This window comes from Sprattus sprattus (genome assembly GCF_963457725.1).
Source record: "Sprattus sprattus genome assembly, chromosome: 19".
Lineage (NCBI taxonomy): Eukaryota > Metazoa > Chordata > Actinopteri > Clupeiformes > Clupeidae > Sprattus > Sprattus sprattus.
The window spans coordinates 5787923-5803180 of NC_137917.1; the positions used below are offsets into that span (position 1 = coordinate 5787923).

Consider the following 15258-nt stretch of genomic DNA (forward strand, 5'->3'; position numbering starts at 1 on the left):
CAGCCCTAATGAAGCCAGACCTCTGGAGAGAGGTCAGCGGGGCCAAATCCTGCTCTCACCCAGAGTCTTGCCTCTCAGAGCTGAACATAAATATTGCATGGTGCTCTCTGCTGCCGCGTCATACCTGTGGCGCACATTAAACCAGTATAATAACTGGGACACATCCTTTGACAGATGTTAACCTCTAATTATTCTGTATAATCCCCTTTACTGCCCCACGCCTGTACCTACTGTGAATGTCTCTTGCTCTCCCTTTCTTTCTCTCCCTTCCTTTTTTTCAATCCCTCCCCCGTTCCATAATTACCGTGTTTTAAATGAATTGGCTGAGTGCATTAACCCCCTCTCAGTGTCACCGAAATGCGCGTGTTGATGCTAAATGGCCCTGTCGTGTACTCCATCACTCGCTCCGTCTCTCACTCCGTTCCCTCCTCCAGTTACGACCGCAGCTGTTCCCGGCACCCACCCCCGCTCTCCCTCGGCGGGGCTCCCCCCCTATCGCTCGCCATCCCTCGCGCCCTCGCTCAGGAGGACAGTAGGCAGACGTTGCACAGCACCCCCTCCTTCAGCGACAGGGAGAGGTAATAAGAGGGCCCAGTGGTGTGCCAGTGGTGTGTGTATGGAATGGAATGGGGGGGGGGGGGGGGGGTCTGTTATTGTGCATTCCAGATGTGTGTGTTTTGCTATACCTATAATGTTACTTTGTTAAAATACAGTATATTGTGCACACAGATGTGGGTTATGCATGGGGGTTTAAATGTGTTTACTCAAATAGGCCAGTGTTACCTTGATATCAGGGTGATGACAGTAGAGATTGTAGCCTACTCTCTTTCAGTTATAGGTATTATTTGTGTTTGTGTGTGTGTGTAGTTTAGTGTATTCGTGTTCAGCTGTGTTTGATATAAGTGTGTTACGGCACAAGGTTGATCATATCTGTGTAATTGCATGTTACTGTGTGTGTGTGTGGGAAGGTGTTTCCTCAAGCATAAACAGTGCTACTTGTCATTATTTAGCATCCAGCGTTTAAGTCCACAGATCTGTGAAACCATCAGTGTGAATATTGCCACTGCCAAATCACACTGCTGTAAGCAGCAAAAGCAATGTCCGTGAAATAGGACTCTCTTTTTTTTCTCAGGGAGAGGATTTTAAAGTTAATCTCATACAGGATAATGGAGCGCAACTCAGATTTCTTCTCTCTTTCTCTCCCTCCTTTCCCCTGTCTTCTCTCTGTCTTCTCTCCCTACTTTCCCCTGTCTTCTCTCTGTCTTTCTCTCCCTCTTTTCCCCTGTCTTCTCTCTGTCTTTCTCTCCCTCCTTTCTCCTGTCTTCTCTCCCTCCTTTCCCCTGTCTTCGCTCTGTCTTTCTCTCCCTCCTTTCCCCTGTCCCTCTGTTCTTTTCTCTTCCTGCAGGATTCCTGTGGTCAATCTCTAAGGACAACTGTTCCCTATTTGATAAGCATTTATACTGGGCACTGAAAATATGCCATGGTTTGAGAGTGTGTATATACATGTATATATATATTTTGGACAATGAAAGCAGGAGTCTAGGTGTTCCTCAGCCATTGAGAAAGCTCCTCCAGCTCAGATATGTAGATCACACACAGCAGTAGCTGCTCCTACTGCAGCTGGCTCTTATCCTCCACCATGACACAAAGTGTATTTCATGTTTTGGCAGCACTTGGCTCCCTGTGTCCTTGATGATGAACGTAGCGATACCCAAAAAAGCTGTTCCACATGCAGTGCAGTATGTCATAGTGTCGGCTAAAGAGATCATTTTATGGAGACCTCCATCAAACCATTTACTTGATGAAGTCTGAGCTAATGACATTTTGGCAGTTAAAGTTCCTGAACTATTGATTGAACTCAAGCACTAAACTGCAGTACAGTCCGTGGCAGGAGTGCTTAATTTGTATTTCATTAAAAAGAATTGACTCGAGTCTGTTCTCGTAAAATAATGGTACTAAACATCTTAAGATGTTAATGATCAGAGAAATACTGGGTGTTGAAGCACACAAATTAGCATTTTAACCAGCTTCATTAAAGGTGTGCAGTACAGATACCAGTACAGCGCCAAGCTTTTCTATGATATACAATTGCCTTCGAGACTGTTCTGTTTCTTATCTCTATCTCTTGACCATGGCATTCTGCACTGGCACTGCCTCATTAGCTAGTGCTACAAAATGTTCTAGAAAGAACCCCCAACACCAAGTGCTCATAGTGTGTTAAATTTAGCTCACTACTTTTTGAGAAGAGGAGGAAAGCAGGAAGAGGCTTAACCCCACTCAGCTGAAGGGTTAAAATGATCAGAGTTTTCCCCAAGACCTGGAGGTGTATGCCGGTGTGTGTGTGTGTGGGGGGGGTTATCTTTCAAAGCTGAATGAACAAAGTTAGCCTGATGGACCTGTGCCAACATGTTTTACATAATCCCTGAAGTAGCCATCCCTGTATTTAAGGTAAAATTCTATTCTCGCTCACACAGGTTGGGTTGGTCAGAAATTGAAAATGTCCATAAAACTTTGCAGTATGCACTTTTGAATGTTATGCCAACCATAAATTGTGAGATGGATAGAAATGTTTTCCTGCTTCTAAACTGAGGATTGTTGAGGTGTTTGACAATCTTCAGCATCAGGCTAACTTCTGCTAAATTTGGGGACTAGCCCCCACAAGGGGGGTTCACTACAGTGACCGTCTGACTTCATGTGCTGTGACATCGTATGTAGTTTGTTCAGTACAGTATTATGTCATCTGAGTCACATTGCTGTGAATCTTTGGACCACGGTACACGTGAAGCTCAATAAACAGCAAACACTCTTTGTGATGGTGCGGTGTTCAGACTCTTTTTGTCTTGTATGCAACAAACACACACACACAGTTAGATAGACGGAGGGCAACACAAATGAGGACACAAGTGATCTTACATGACTTACTGACAGTTACAGTGTGTGGATGCACACACACATAAAGTTTTATAAACATAGTGAACTCCTGCTCAGATTTCAACAGACACAAAGCTCAAAGGATGACAAACTCATCTTTGTGCACGCACACAAACACACTGACACCATTTCTCTCACAACACACACACACTTTCACAGTCTCACATCCACACACACAGGTGTACAGCTGCAAAAGTTCACGGCTCCCATCTGCTCAGAAGCGAGTGACTGTGAAGCTGTGAGGCTCATTCGCGCAGACTGAAATTAACACGGCTATTTATAGAGTTAGGGATACTGAAGGAGAAAGAGAGAGAAAGATCTGAGCTAGACGGAGAAAGAGAGAGAGGGCCAGGGTGTCAGAATAGAAGTGGATCATTTCTTCCTCTTCATCTTCACTCTCCCAGCCCTCTCTTCCCCCTTCGCTAGCTCCCCTCCATCTGAGGGAGGGTGCCAGGGGAGTTAATCGCTACCATTAGCGTCCCACAGGAGAGAATGAGATGGAGTTTGGGGGGGGGGGGGGGGGGGGTTTACGAATGGGACAGAAGGATTGTGTGAGATAAAAAAAAAAATGGCAAAGTAAAAAAAAAGGCTTTAGGCGGAATATTCAGATGAAATACAAGTACGTGTCTGTGCATGCATAAGTGAGTGTGTTGTTTTGTTGAAGGGGGAAGTGTGTGTGTTACTGCACGGTGAAAGGCCTGATGTTTGTGGTAATTTGTATGAGAGTAAGGGCAAGCATTTTGTAGATGTCTGTGAGTGGTGTGAAGACCAACAATCAGTGTGTGTGTGTACACATACTAATGTGTCTCTAAGAGTGTGTTGGTGTACATACAACTAGCTGTGTATTTCTATAACTATCTATCATATATATGTGTGTGTGTGTGTGTGTGTGTGTGTGTGTGTGTGTGTGTGTGTTATGTGTGTGTGTGTGTGTGCGCGAGTGAGAAAATGTAAAGTAAGTGTAACCACTGAGCAGATTGAGAGGTGGTTCCTGTGTCTAAGCGCTAACTCTACTGGGGGGGGTTACTAATTAATGCCTTGACCTCCAAACGGATGACCCCCTTTGGTGCGTTAACATTTCCTCGCCCACCCCGTGGAGCCACATTTTTAAACACAGTTCAAACAAAGAGGGAGAGCACAGGGATGAAAGAGTGGTACAAGGAGCAATTTATTCTGTTAACACTTTACATCCTGATTCACGGTTGACCCTATGCCCAACACACTCACTAAACCAAACCAAAAATGAAACAAAAAATGAAACAAAAAGAGAACGAAAAACCATAAGAATAACCACGCATACAAACATACACACAGTTTGTCTAATCCATCAGGCTTCCATATGTGATTGTAGACCCCAAAGCATTTCAACTGGGAGTTGGGTTTAAGAGTCCGGATTATGTGCAGCAGTCAGCGTATTAGTCCGTCAGTGGTGTAGTCAGTCAGCCAGCCTGCCTGCCTGTGTGACTGTCTAGTCTGCCTATTAGCTATCTTGTCTATCGGATGTGGACTTTCTTTCCGTCTGTGACTGGAGGTCTTGCTGAATCTGTGATTGGTTGATCTCAGTTGGACTTTGACCAGATCTTCCCACTTCCGCGAAGCCTGTCGAAACACAAGGGACTACTAAATTATACAAAACAAAAACACAATGAATATTCATGCCTCTGAAAATAATTTAATGACATTCACATTGTTCAACAACCGAGGCTGTTTCAGACTCAATATTTCACTACATGCAATGTGCTCTGGATATCCTTTTTAGGGATTCAAGAAGGTGTTAGGGGCTTGTCCAATGACCATTTCAAAACCACATCAAATGTGTACTGAGTCAGCCTCTAGATCAGCTAAAGATTTAATTGAAAGATTCCAAAATATAATGCCAGCCAAACCTAATCTGAGATCTAATCTGGTAGCAGCAGCTATGATTCCCTACTAAACTATGGAAATATCTTACAGGTGAAGCCGCGTCCAGCTCTAAGCCTCAGTATGGGCTTTTTCATTACTCCACACTTCTATTCTAGGGCTGACCCACCGAGCCCTGCACGCACCATTTTTAGGTTCTTTTATATTACAATTTGGCTTGAGCATTAAATGACAAGAATCAGGGGATCTCTCAGTGGTAACCTCTCAATGGCAATTTCATGAATAGATTACCTTCAATAAAGACAGCCTCGGGCTGATCTAAAAATGTTACAAAGGTTTTTTTTTTTTTTTGGTCAATTCTGGAACAATGGACACCTAATTTAGGTTTAATTGGGACAATTGGATTGGGGAAAGCCCCAGCGGGCCGGCAGTGACACGACACAATAATATTAAAGTGGAGCACCAGGGAGCTGAGGGAAAAAAACAGAATTACAGTAGGCTAATTAAGTTATAACAGCCACGGTGTGAACGCTACTCCCATCTTCTTTGCCAGCTAAGCCTTTAAACCCCATCCTGGCCGCTGAATCGCCGCGACTTCAGGCAGATTTACTCTGGAAAGCTTCCAACAGCAAGGAGAGACGTGTGTGATTTTTTTTTGGGGGGGGGGGGGGGGGGGGGCTGTGGGGGTAATAAATAAAGAGACTAAAATAATAATATAAAATCCATGAGCAGAGCCGAATTGGAAGTTAAGAACCGGACAGGCTGGTGAGAGATGTCTCCCAGGGCAGTGCGGATAAGCGGGACCTTATTTCATCCACTGGCCCCTGTGGACTGAGGAAAATTAGTACCATCAAGGCCACTGAAAAAAAAAAACGAAAAAGGATAGAGTAGGCGAACGCTTACTCTCAGACTCTGAATTGTCTTGAATTCAACCACGCATGGTGGAAGGGCATCTCTCCTGGATGGCTTTGGTTATGAGAGAGCGCGATAAAACCCATTAAGAGCTTTTCAAATTATGGCTTTCTTTTCGAAAGCAGAGGGGGCCAACAAGTGAAGGGAAAGGCCAACTTACCTTCAAGAGAAGCGGCTAATGGATAACTGGGACCATTGGCATTCACGTAGCGTAATACCATTTGTGCTGACATTAGCCAAGCCGCTCTTAGTGAACAGGGGACGAAATGGAGCCTCAGTCAAAAACGCCATGCTCCAGTCGGCAGTGACGGTGAGTGAGGATGGCCATACGGCAGGGGCAGTGAGTCACTGGGTGTGGGGAGTGGGGAGCGTGGCAAGTCACATTCAGCCCATGACAGCTGACGTTAATTAGCTAATTAAAGCGGTGCTGTCGCTGAGGTAGCGGAGCGCAAGCATGTGTGTGTGCCTTCCACCCGCTGAAGCTTATTCCTATGCAGCTGTGGTTTCTCTGCTGTCAGCGCACAAAAATGTCACATCTAAGAGCTGTTGGCAAAGACCAAACTGGTGCTCATGTTTTTCAGTGTCATCACCTTCTTAGCAGCCACACAACAAGCAGCTTTATGCAGAAATCTCGTTCAAAGTGCTGAGACAAAGAGGTAGTAAAAAAGACTCACGTAAATGAATTGAAGAAGACCATCCTCCTTACCCTTTGACTTTGGAACTTTTCTTGCCAGGTTGCCTTGTTTCCTGAGAGGAGGCGGGGTCGCGGGGTTCGGCTGGCTGGTCTGCATCCTGATTGGACGCAGCTCCAGCAGGGGCGGGACCGGATGACGGAGAAGCAGAGCTTGCTTTCAGGGTTTTCTGTAAATTAGACACCTGAAAGGGACACAAAAGAGTTAACACCCTTCACAATGCTCAGCATATATATTTACATATGATGCAGATGGCAGAAAAGTTACAAAATGCAATGCTAGACTCACTTCTGTCTCCACTTGAACTTTGACCTTTAACTGGCTTTCTCTATACTGATTGGCTCTGGTGACTTGCTCCTCAATCCCACACAGCACCGCCTCGCAACCCGAACACCTGAGAGATGGAGTGAGAGAACACAGAATGAGGACAGGAAAATTGAGCAAAATGGACCTGAATTCCCAAGAGGCCCGTTTAATGCAATACATTAAAATGCAGAGGGAGGCAATCAAAGCAAAAGAAAAGTGCAGCGGAAATTCGCTCATGACTTCTGATTGATCTGCCATGTTGGTACTCTGCTGTGATGGACTAACACACACACACACACACACACACACCCACCCACACACACACCATTTCAACTAAATTCAAGATAAACGTAAAGTGTAGACTTTAACATTTTTATAAAGAAACATAACAACAATCACAGTCCCTAGCTCAAAGACAAATTAAGCCAGCTGCAAGAAGAAATCATTTCATTTTTAAGAAAACACTATTACAGAAAGTGTTTAGGTGGCCTCTGGAACACCAAAGTGCCCTAACTAATGCACTACTAATAGGCACAAAAACAGAGAGATTGGCCCATAAATGGAGCTTGCAAATGGGTGCCTAAAACTCAAGAAACCTTAAATGGACTTTCAATGTCTGTCAATATCTCCAATATCACTAAATCAAACTGTGCTTGCATTTGGAATGTGTCCATCTAACTGTGATTAAGAAGACACTGCTATCAAAATCAGCCTGAGAGTACTGTGAGGGTATGGAGGGGGTTGTTGCTGGAACACCCTGGTTACTGACTGATGTCGTGATCTCTCAGATAGGCTACAGAGATTCCTTCCCTTATTTCCCAGAGGTTCGTCACTCGAGCACACAGTGGTAAGTGTACATACCACTAGGATTCAGTCTTACAGATAATAATAAAACATTGCTTTTGTGCAGAATAATTTGTTGCCATGGCAGCAAAAAAAAACACAAAGCATTCTCCGACAAATATATACAGGTAGATAATGGCGGGGGTGCAATCTAACTTTGAAAACTGAGGGGGCAAAACTACTAACACCACAGAGGAAGAGGAAATAAAAAAGGAGTGATCCATAAAATACACAAAGCTGAGAAACTCTAACTCAAACACTAACTTCTAACACACACACACAAACACACTCACCACTCTTGCAGTGTGTTGGCAATGTTGGGCAGCTCGTTGGGGCCCAGGTCCCGGCCCACACTGCAGTCCACCTCCACCTGCTGGTTGCGCTGGTCCAGCTTGCCCTGGATGATGTCACAGTAGACTGCATCAATCAGCAGGTCCTCCAGCTCCCGCACGTTCTTCAGCTCCAACTGCTGCAGCAGCAACGAGTACGGCAAACACTGCGCACACAAACACACACACTCACACAATCAATATGTTTATTAGAGGGTTAGAAGAGGAGAGAGAGCGAGGGAAAAGGAGTAATTTGAGACAGTAAAAGAATGCCTGAAAAATATGTATGTGGGTTGTTATGAACGATGTTTAAAAAACGGGAAATGAGCTGGTCAAAGCTGTTGCAGACTGACCTTGAGATTTGAGGCCAGGCTGATGATTGACAGGTGGCGAAGCTTGTTCCTCTGGGCAGGGGTCAGTTCAGGGAGAGAGGCTGCCCTCTCTGAGGGCAAAAGGAGTAAGCAGAGGAGACACATGAGGACAAAAAGAGTGCGGGAGAAGAGAGAGTCATTTGCATTCTACTTCCCCTCAACATGAATCATGAGGCTATAATATACATTTTATTGCAGCATGTTACGACTACTTCAACACTGGGGGAGGAAACGGTCTCAAGACACATCCGTTGAGAGATGGGCAGAATAAACCCATTTCACTTTACTTTCCAGGCTGAAAACCTGTACCCTGTCATCCAGCACTGAGGGGTGGGCCCATAAGCCGTGAAGGACCAGCAGTCATAGGTTAAAAATCACCATTACTTCAGATGCTGGTCTTATAGTGACAACACACACTGGACCCGATGAGTCACTGTCTTAAAAGCCAGCCAGTGGGCAGGGCTGATGCTGTACACCCTTGGGGGCAACACAATTTACGCACAGCTTCAGTCCTATAAAACAGCCTGCCAGGCAGCAGGACAGAACATCATCTGAGATCAGTGTGTCCCCTTACAGGCAGGGGGGAGGGAGAGAGAGCGAGAGAAGCACGACTAATAGAGAAACAGCTTTTGGGCATGATGTTTATTCAACTTGTGTGTTGTCATGGTTACCTTTGTAGTCGCAGTAGGTTCCATAGGCAAAAAGATTGAGCAGTTGATACACAGGAGCATGGGGACCAGTCTCCAGCTTGGAGGGAAACGGAGAGAAAGCGAGAGAGAGAGAGAGAGAGAGAGAGAGAGAGGAAAGGAGAGAAGGCGCAAGAGACAGCGGGGAGGAAATACCGAGAGAACAGGGAGACAGAGAGCACCAATTAGAAACAACAAGCATCGACTAACTTGGGGCAACAAAACTGTTGTTTTTCCACTGCTTATGTAATGAAACACATAGTTCCCAGATCAACACAGGATACATGATATGTACTCTCCACAGTTGAGATGACGTCTATACGTGTACAAAATCTTGACAACTTCAATATTAACTAAGGACTGCCCCACACTAAACTCTGTTTGAAGGGAGATGAATCTTATAATAAATAAATCATCTTATGAGCTGTGTGTGTGTGTGTGTGTGTGTGTGTGTGTGTTTACCTCTCGGACATTGGGGAGCTCCAAAATGTCTGAGAATACATAAAGACCTGGGGTCTCCAGCAGAGAGCTGATGGCCTGAGCCAGAGCTGGACCTGAGAGAGACAGGAGCTGCTCCACCTCCATCTGTTCCATGGTCGCGTTTATAGACAGGTACAACAAAAAGAATGGTCAGCATAAAGGAAATAAAAAGGCAAAGGGGAAGGCAAAGTATTGGCAATTCGGTGTTAGTACTGAAACATTGATTGTAAGGGCTGATATTTATTACACTGCAGAAACTTGACGCTGCACATATATCAGCGCATTAATTCCATCTGTTCAAAATCTTGTCTTGATGTTTATCACTTCGACTAAAGCATTTATTATATTGCCCGATTACGAGGGACTCTTCGGCGGTATAAGAGTCAGCATTCTTTCTGTGGATTTGTGTCAACTAAGGGAAAAGTCAAAAAAGGTATTGAGGCATTTATGAAATACGTTCGAATACTTCATGGAATCAATTAATATGATGCCCATGAACTCAAACTCCAGCTGACTGTACCACGCATCACTCCTAGTAACTGTACCACGCATCACTCCTAGTAACTCCAACTAGAAAGTTCGTAACGGTACACAGGTTGGATTTCGTACATTTGATCTGACCTACAAACGCAACAAAGTTAATCAGTGCTTCACGTGTAACGCAGTTTGCATACTCTACCGTTACCAATAGTGTCGAACGTAGCTAGATATAGCTAACATTAGCTCTGTGGCAAACCTGCATGATAGTTAGCTGGCTAGACGGTTAGCTTGCTAACTAGATCACTCAGTAAGTGACAACCTCCATGCTTAACTTCTGCATTATTAGCCTGACGCAATTAACTAATGAAACATCTTTATCTTAAAAGATACACATTCTCAAATTAATTATTTCTTAATAGTAAACCGGCTAAATCGACATATAATTCTTGCTAAGGTTAGCCTAGCGAGCCAACCTTAATACTGGAATTTGAGCAATCAAATTACATCGGTGTGGAAAGAGTTAAAATATTTACTAGTTACTAGGTACCAACAATAATCGAATTCTTACATGTTATATGCAATAAAGTAATAATTGTCGCAAGCAAGCTCACTTAATATGCTAGCTGGCTGCAACTGAGGCGAAAGGCTTCTATCGATGACAGACCAGCCGGCTTCGCTTAACAGCAGCGGCTAACTAGCTATTGCTACCAAAGCAGCATCACCAGGCTTCACCGTGGAATACTAGGCCTTGTACTCTTTACAGGATATCAAGAGCAACAGTCCTAAACCAAAAAGATAAACACTGAAAACGGCACTTATGACTTAAATATCTCCCCGAATGCCTACACGCAAAATAAGATGTTTAGTAGTTACCTTGTTATACTCAATGTAGACTGTTCGTCTTCCCTTGGGTTACTCACTTCCGTCAGCACTGGTTCCACAACAAAAGTAGGTCTTTGTCTATTGGACGAATCCCGATGAAGGGAGGGGCAAAAAAAGATTGACACATAACAGCTGAAGAAGAGGTTGCTTTTCAAACAGTGGCCACCAGTGGTTTGCATGCCTACCATGACCAATGATAACTGTTATTTAGTCACTGGCCGTGCCATCAGATAAGGCTTGAGTGATATCTATGCTGTCATGAAGCTATTCACGACACAAACACCCCAGCGAACACTAAACTTTGAGCAATAGCCAGAATGGCCCAATTCATAAATCAAGCCCACCCTCCCAGGAGGACCATTCCCAGCTCTAGAAAACCTCGCTCCCCTGTCAAACAAGTGACACATTTATGTAAGGAGCAGCTGAAAACACACTCCCAGGGACATGAACAGAAAGCACATTTGAGGAGCTTCAGCTGAGGCAAATGAAAGCTTTCTTTTTCTGACAACTTCACTTAACATTACAGTCACGTGTATGTGTGTGTGGGGGGTGGGGTGCGGTGGGTGATTTGGGCGTGTGTACTACCCACATACACTTAATATTATTGCATGCCAATCTTCATCTCCCTCTAGTGGTTTGCCATTTTGACTGCAATTCTGTCCTGTCCAGTTTTTATCTTGTCCACTTCTGTTCAGTGCTTGTTTTACTACCTCCATGTTGCGACATTCATATGGCATCAGGTCCAAACGCTTGTTTATTGCCTGCACAAACTCGCTGGTGTCAGTCTCCACTGCTTACATTTAAGATCAGTAAGCTTTTCTGGGAGACCTCTTTCATTCATTGGTGTAATGTGATTGCAATGACTATTTGTGAAATGTGGGGCAATGTGTTTCTTGTATTTTATTATTTTATTTCCATCCAAGCCAGAATGAAGCCTTATATTGCCAAAGAATAGAAATTGAAAGACACAATAGGGAAGGGAATCAGGGATGATGGGATTTAGGAGAAACTAGTGCAAATGCACCAGTTCAGCAATGTGCTAAATGCCTTTGCTAAATGTAGTCTGTATATCATTTTTAGAACGACTGCAGAACAGCATAAAGACAGTGCTGTGAACAAGCAATTTCTTGCAAAAATTGCCACAACAAAGATCATAAGTGGTTTTGTTGATGCTGTCTTCCTGGTTGTTGAGTCTTTATGATGAATCTTTCATGGTCTGTCGATGCAGTCCAGCTCACCGCTATGAGTTCAGGTGTCTGGGTGACACACAATGATAGCCATCAAAAAAATCATTGAATATTTTAATTCCAGCTTTACCATGACATCCCGCTGGCTCTGATATCACAGAGGGATTTTTGCATTGAAACAAGGACATTTCAGGATTAAAAGAAGAAGTGTTTGGGTGACAACTCAAATTACATCAACATATTGTACTAAGGAAGACAGCACAAATGAGTCAGCCTGTAGGATGTTACAGACATGTAGAATCCAATAAAACAGAAATCTGTTGTGGTTTGTTGAGGGGGTTTCAAATATTCGTCTTTGGGACAGACCATCAAATGAGCAAATAGTAAGATGAGTAAATATCCAAAGAATCTTCACACATACAGCACAACCATGCACTGCAGAGGGTCAGTGTGAATGAATGATTTTTCCATTTCATTCTACCCATGCTCTGTTTTCCCTTTGTGTCTGTGCATGTCAGACTGATTTAGAGACGATGAAATGCATACGGCTCAGTAATGCAAAGCATGTAGTCACTCCCGATCACCCATAATAACCTACAACCCCGGTTTGTACACTGCCACATTAATATACAGATATGGAACCCATATGCATGCATGCCTGCAGACATATAAAAATAAAGTCACACATCCCAAGACACAGACACAGACACACACACACACACACACACACACACACACACACACACACACACACACACACACACACACACACACACACACACACAGAGACACTGACACACCGACACACACACGCACTCACACACACACACACACACACACACACACACACACACACACACACACAGTATCTTCTAAATCATGGCTGATGGTAGACATTGCCTTTGGGCACCAATGGCAGAATCAAATTTTCAGTAGTTTAGAGAAATGGTAGAAGGGAGTAGAAAAAGATCTTTGGTGTTGTTTAAAAATGGGATTGTATGTTTCTGCAAAGAACCAGTCCCTAAAGGATGTCACAATCTGAGAGAGAGGGGACAAGAGGAAAATCTGTGTGGATCATTTGCCTCTAACGAAAGAGAGAAGTTCTTTAAAAAGTTACATTTGTTGCATCACACAATGGCATTAATAAAGGATGTCATGAATGAAAGCTATTCGACTTTTAATATTTGAAAGATAGCAGTAAGAGAATCTGACTGAAACATCTTTAGTTCATCACTCTGGCTTCAGTGATCTCATTCTCATCCCTCCCCCCCCCCCCCCCCACGAAAACGGATTTTCAAATTTCAAACGCTATTTTGCCTTGTAAGACTGCAATTATTTCACACAAACACAACAACGATCGCAGCAAATAGACTGTGTTACCGTCACACACACCTGTATAAACTCAGTCCCAACACGACATGCAATAAGGAACAGGAACATCATTAGTGGATCACACATAGAAAAGTGTGTGCCCGCTGCACAGCATTATGGGACGACTATGCCAGCACGTTACAGTAGCCTATGTATTATCATTATTTGTTAAATTTAGCTTTGTGGCGAAATTTATTTTTTCGCTTCAATGTCGTCAAAAGAATACGTTATTTTGCGCATAGTCATACGTGATATTGTTGGAGGAAGTTTGTTTTGTAATTAGTTGCAGCAGACGAGGCGCTGTCGAGCGGCTGTTCCCATAAATCCATGTAAATGTTCATCATTCACAATAATGTTTGTTATCTCCCTCTGGAACGAAATACTGTTTTCTGATTGGCTAATGGGGTGTACAATAAGTTCGTATAGATTGACACCTTGGACGTAGTCCCAGTAGAAAAGTTAAATCGCCGTTCCATATCAATGCTCTTGAATGGTTACCATTGACAACCAACGTAACGTTTATTTTTTGACAGCTAGGATAATTCGAACCAAGATGGCGGCGTGTTGGGAGAAGTTAGTGGGAAATGTTTTATGTGAATTAAGCTATCTACACGACTTTTTATATGTTTAAATTGACTCGGTTAGTTGTTTATGTGCTACACGAATGTTGCAGAGTATTGTAAGTCTTAACTGAAAGTCTCGAATATTATTTGTGGGTGGCTGCTAACGCTTAGACCAAAAACCCATTGAAACATATAGTAGCTAGCGATATCCAAATCAATATTAACAAATATTAACAAAGTTGAAAGTGTCCCATTGTAGTTTTTGTTATTTTAATGGCAGTCACTGGGCATCGGTGCGAGTCCAGCCTGAAAAACTATTGGACCCCAAGTGTAGTGGAGAGGAAGCGATGGAGTGACATTTAAACGGCCAGTGGTCCAGCTCACACGGCTAACTCGCCTGCTCCTCAACGCCTTGCTGTCGATTGTGAGCCTTCGACCAAAATTACCAAACTTGACCTCCCTGTTGCTCTGTCCAACTTCACCATCAACGGAAACGTGGAGTTCAACTTTAAATAGTAAAACCTTATGAACAACACCTGTGTCCGTGTGTCCGTTTACAGAGGGGAGCTCATGAGTGTCACTTAACTTTGCAGCAATGCCCGGGGAAACTAAAGGTCATATGGTAAGACCAGTTCCACGCACTACTTTCTCACTACTTTCTCTAACGGGAGCACTAGGCTTCAAATCAAGAATTCATCAGGTTATTATGCATATTAAGTTTCCTAAAGATAAAGGAAATTCTAAATAATAATAATAACAATTATAAAAACATTTTTGGATGTTGTAAACGGGAGATAAGCGGGATAACGGCCTCCGAGCTGTACAGTTCTACAAAGATAATGGACTTCGCGGAGCAACTTCGCTGCGCGTCGTGGAGTTCTTTGCCCAGCAGCGTCCATTATCTTTTTAAAACTGTACAGCTCGTCGGTCGTTATCCCTTACATAACCCCCTGAAGAAGTTTTATTAATATTTTCCCATGTGTTGTCTATCTGCTCATTATACATATGTTTTTCCAAAATCAGTTTGATCTCTGAAATACTGTGTCCATTAGTGTTTTCATGATAACATATGTGCATTTTTCCCTTTTAGTTTTACCACATCACGCAGTTGTCTCACACACACACACACACACACACACACACACACACACACACACACACAAACACATGCACACGCACGCTCACACACACACACACACACACACACACACACAGAAACAGACACAGACACAGACACACGCATGCACGCACACGCAGACACAAACACACACACGATTTGATTGAAGTGGTGACCCATTAAATTCAGAGGTTGAAGAGAGAGTTGGGCTGGAGATTCTTGCTGAAATATAAACTGTGCTCATAATA

General features: G+C 43.5%; 2 protein-coding genes across 4 annotated transcripts in view; one reads left to right on the forward strand and one right to left on the reverse strand.

The window, feature by feature from the left end:
- The window catches only part of pianp (PILR alpha associated neural protein), a gene marked incomplete at both ends in the record, with an annotated part of 2747 nt that extends 1320 nt beyond the window's left edge, over positions 1–1427 (forward strand). Inside the window, 2 exons of the mRNA XM_080857367.1 lie at positions 435–578; positions 1406–1427. Of these exons, the coding sequence (XP_080713493.1) occupies positions 435–578; positions 1406–1427 (166 nt within the window). The remainder of the gene's footprint in view (positions 1–434; positions 579–1405) is intronic.
- Positions 1428–4080: 2653 nt separating this feature from the next.
- On the reverse strand, positions 4081–10842 carry cops7a (COP9 constitutive photomorphogenic homolog subunit 7A; the record flags this gene model as incomplete). Of its 3 annotated transcripts, XM_080857686.1 has the most annotated exons (8): positions 4081–4530; positions 6410–6579; positions 6684–6789; positions 7838–8040; positions 8227–8315; positions 8916–8991; positions 9393–9515; positions 10764–10842. In XM_080857686.1, the coding sequence occupies 7 exons, from the start codon at positions 9513–9515 to the stop codon at positions 4491–4493; spliced, it is 807 nt and encodes a 268-aa protein (XP_080713812.1). In that variant the 3' UTR covers positions 4081–4490. The 3 variants fall into 3 exon arrangements, with proteins under 3 accessions (XP_080713812.1, XP_080713811.1, XP_080713813.1); XM_080857685.1 differs by lacking the exon at positions 10764–10842 and having other exon boundaries at positions 9393–9524; XM_080857687.1 differs by lacking the exon at positions 10764–10842 and having other exon boundaries at positions 6378–6579; positions 9393–9524.
- Positions 10843–15258: the final 4416 nt, after the last annotated feature.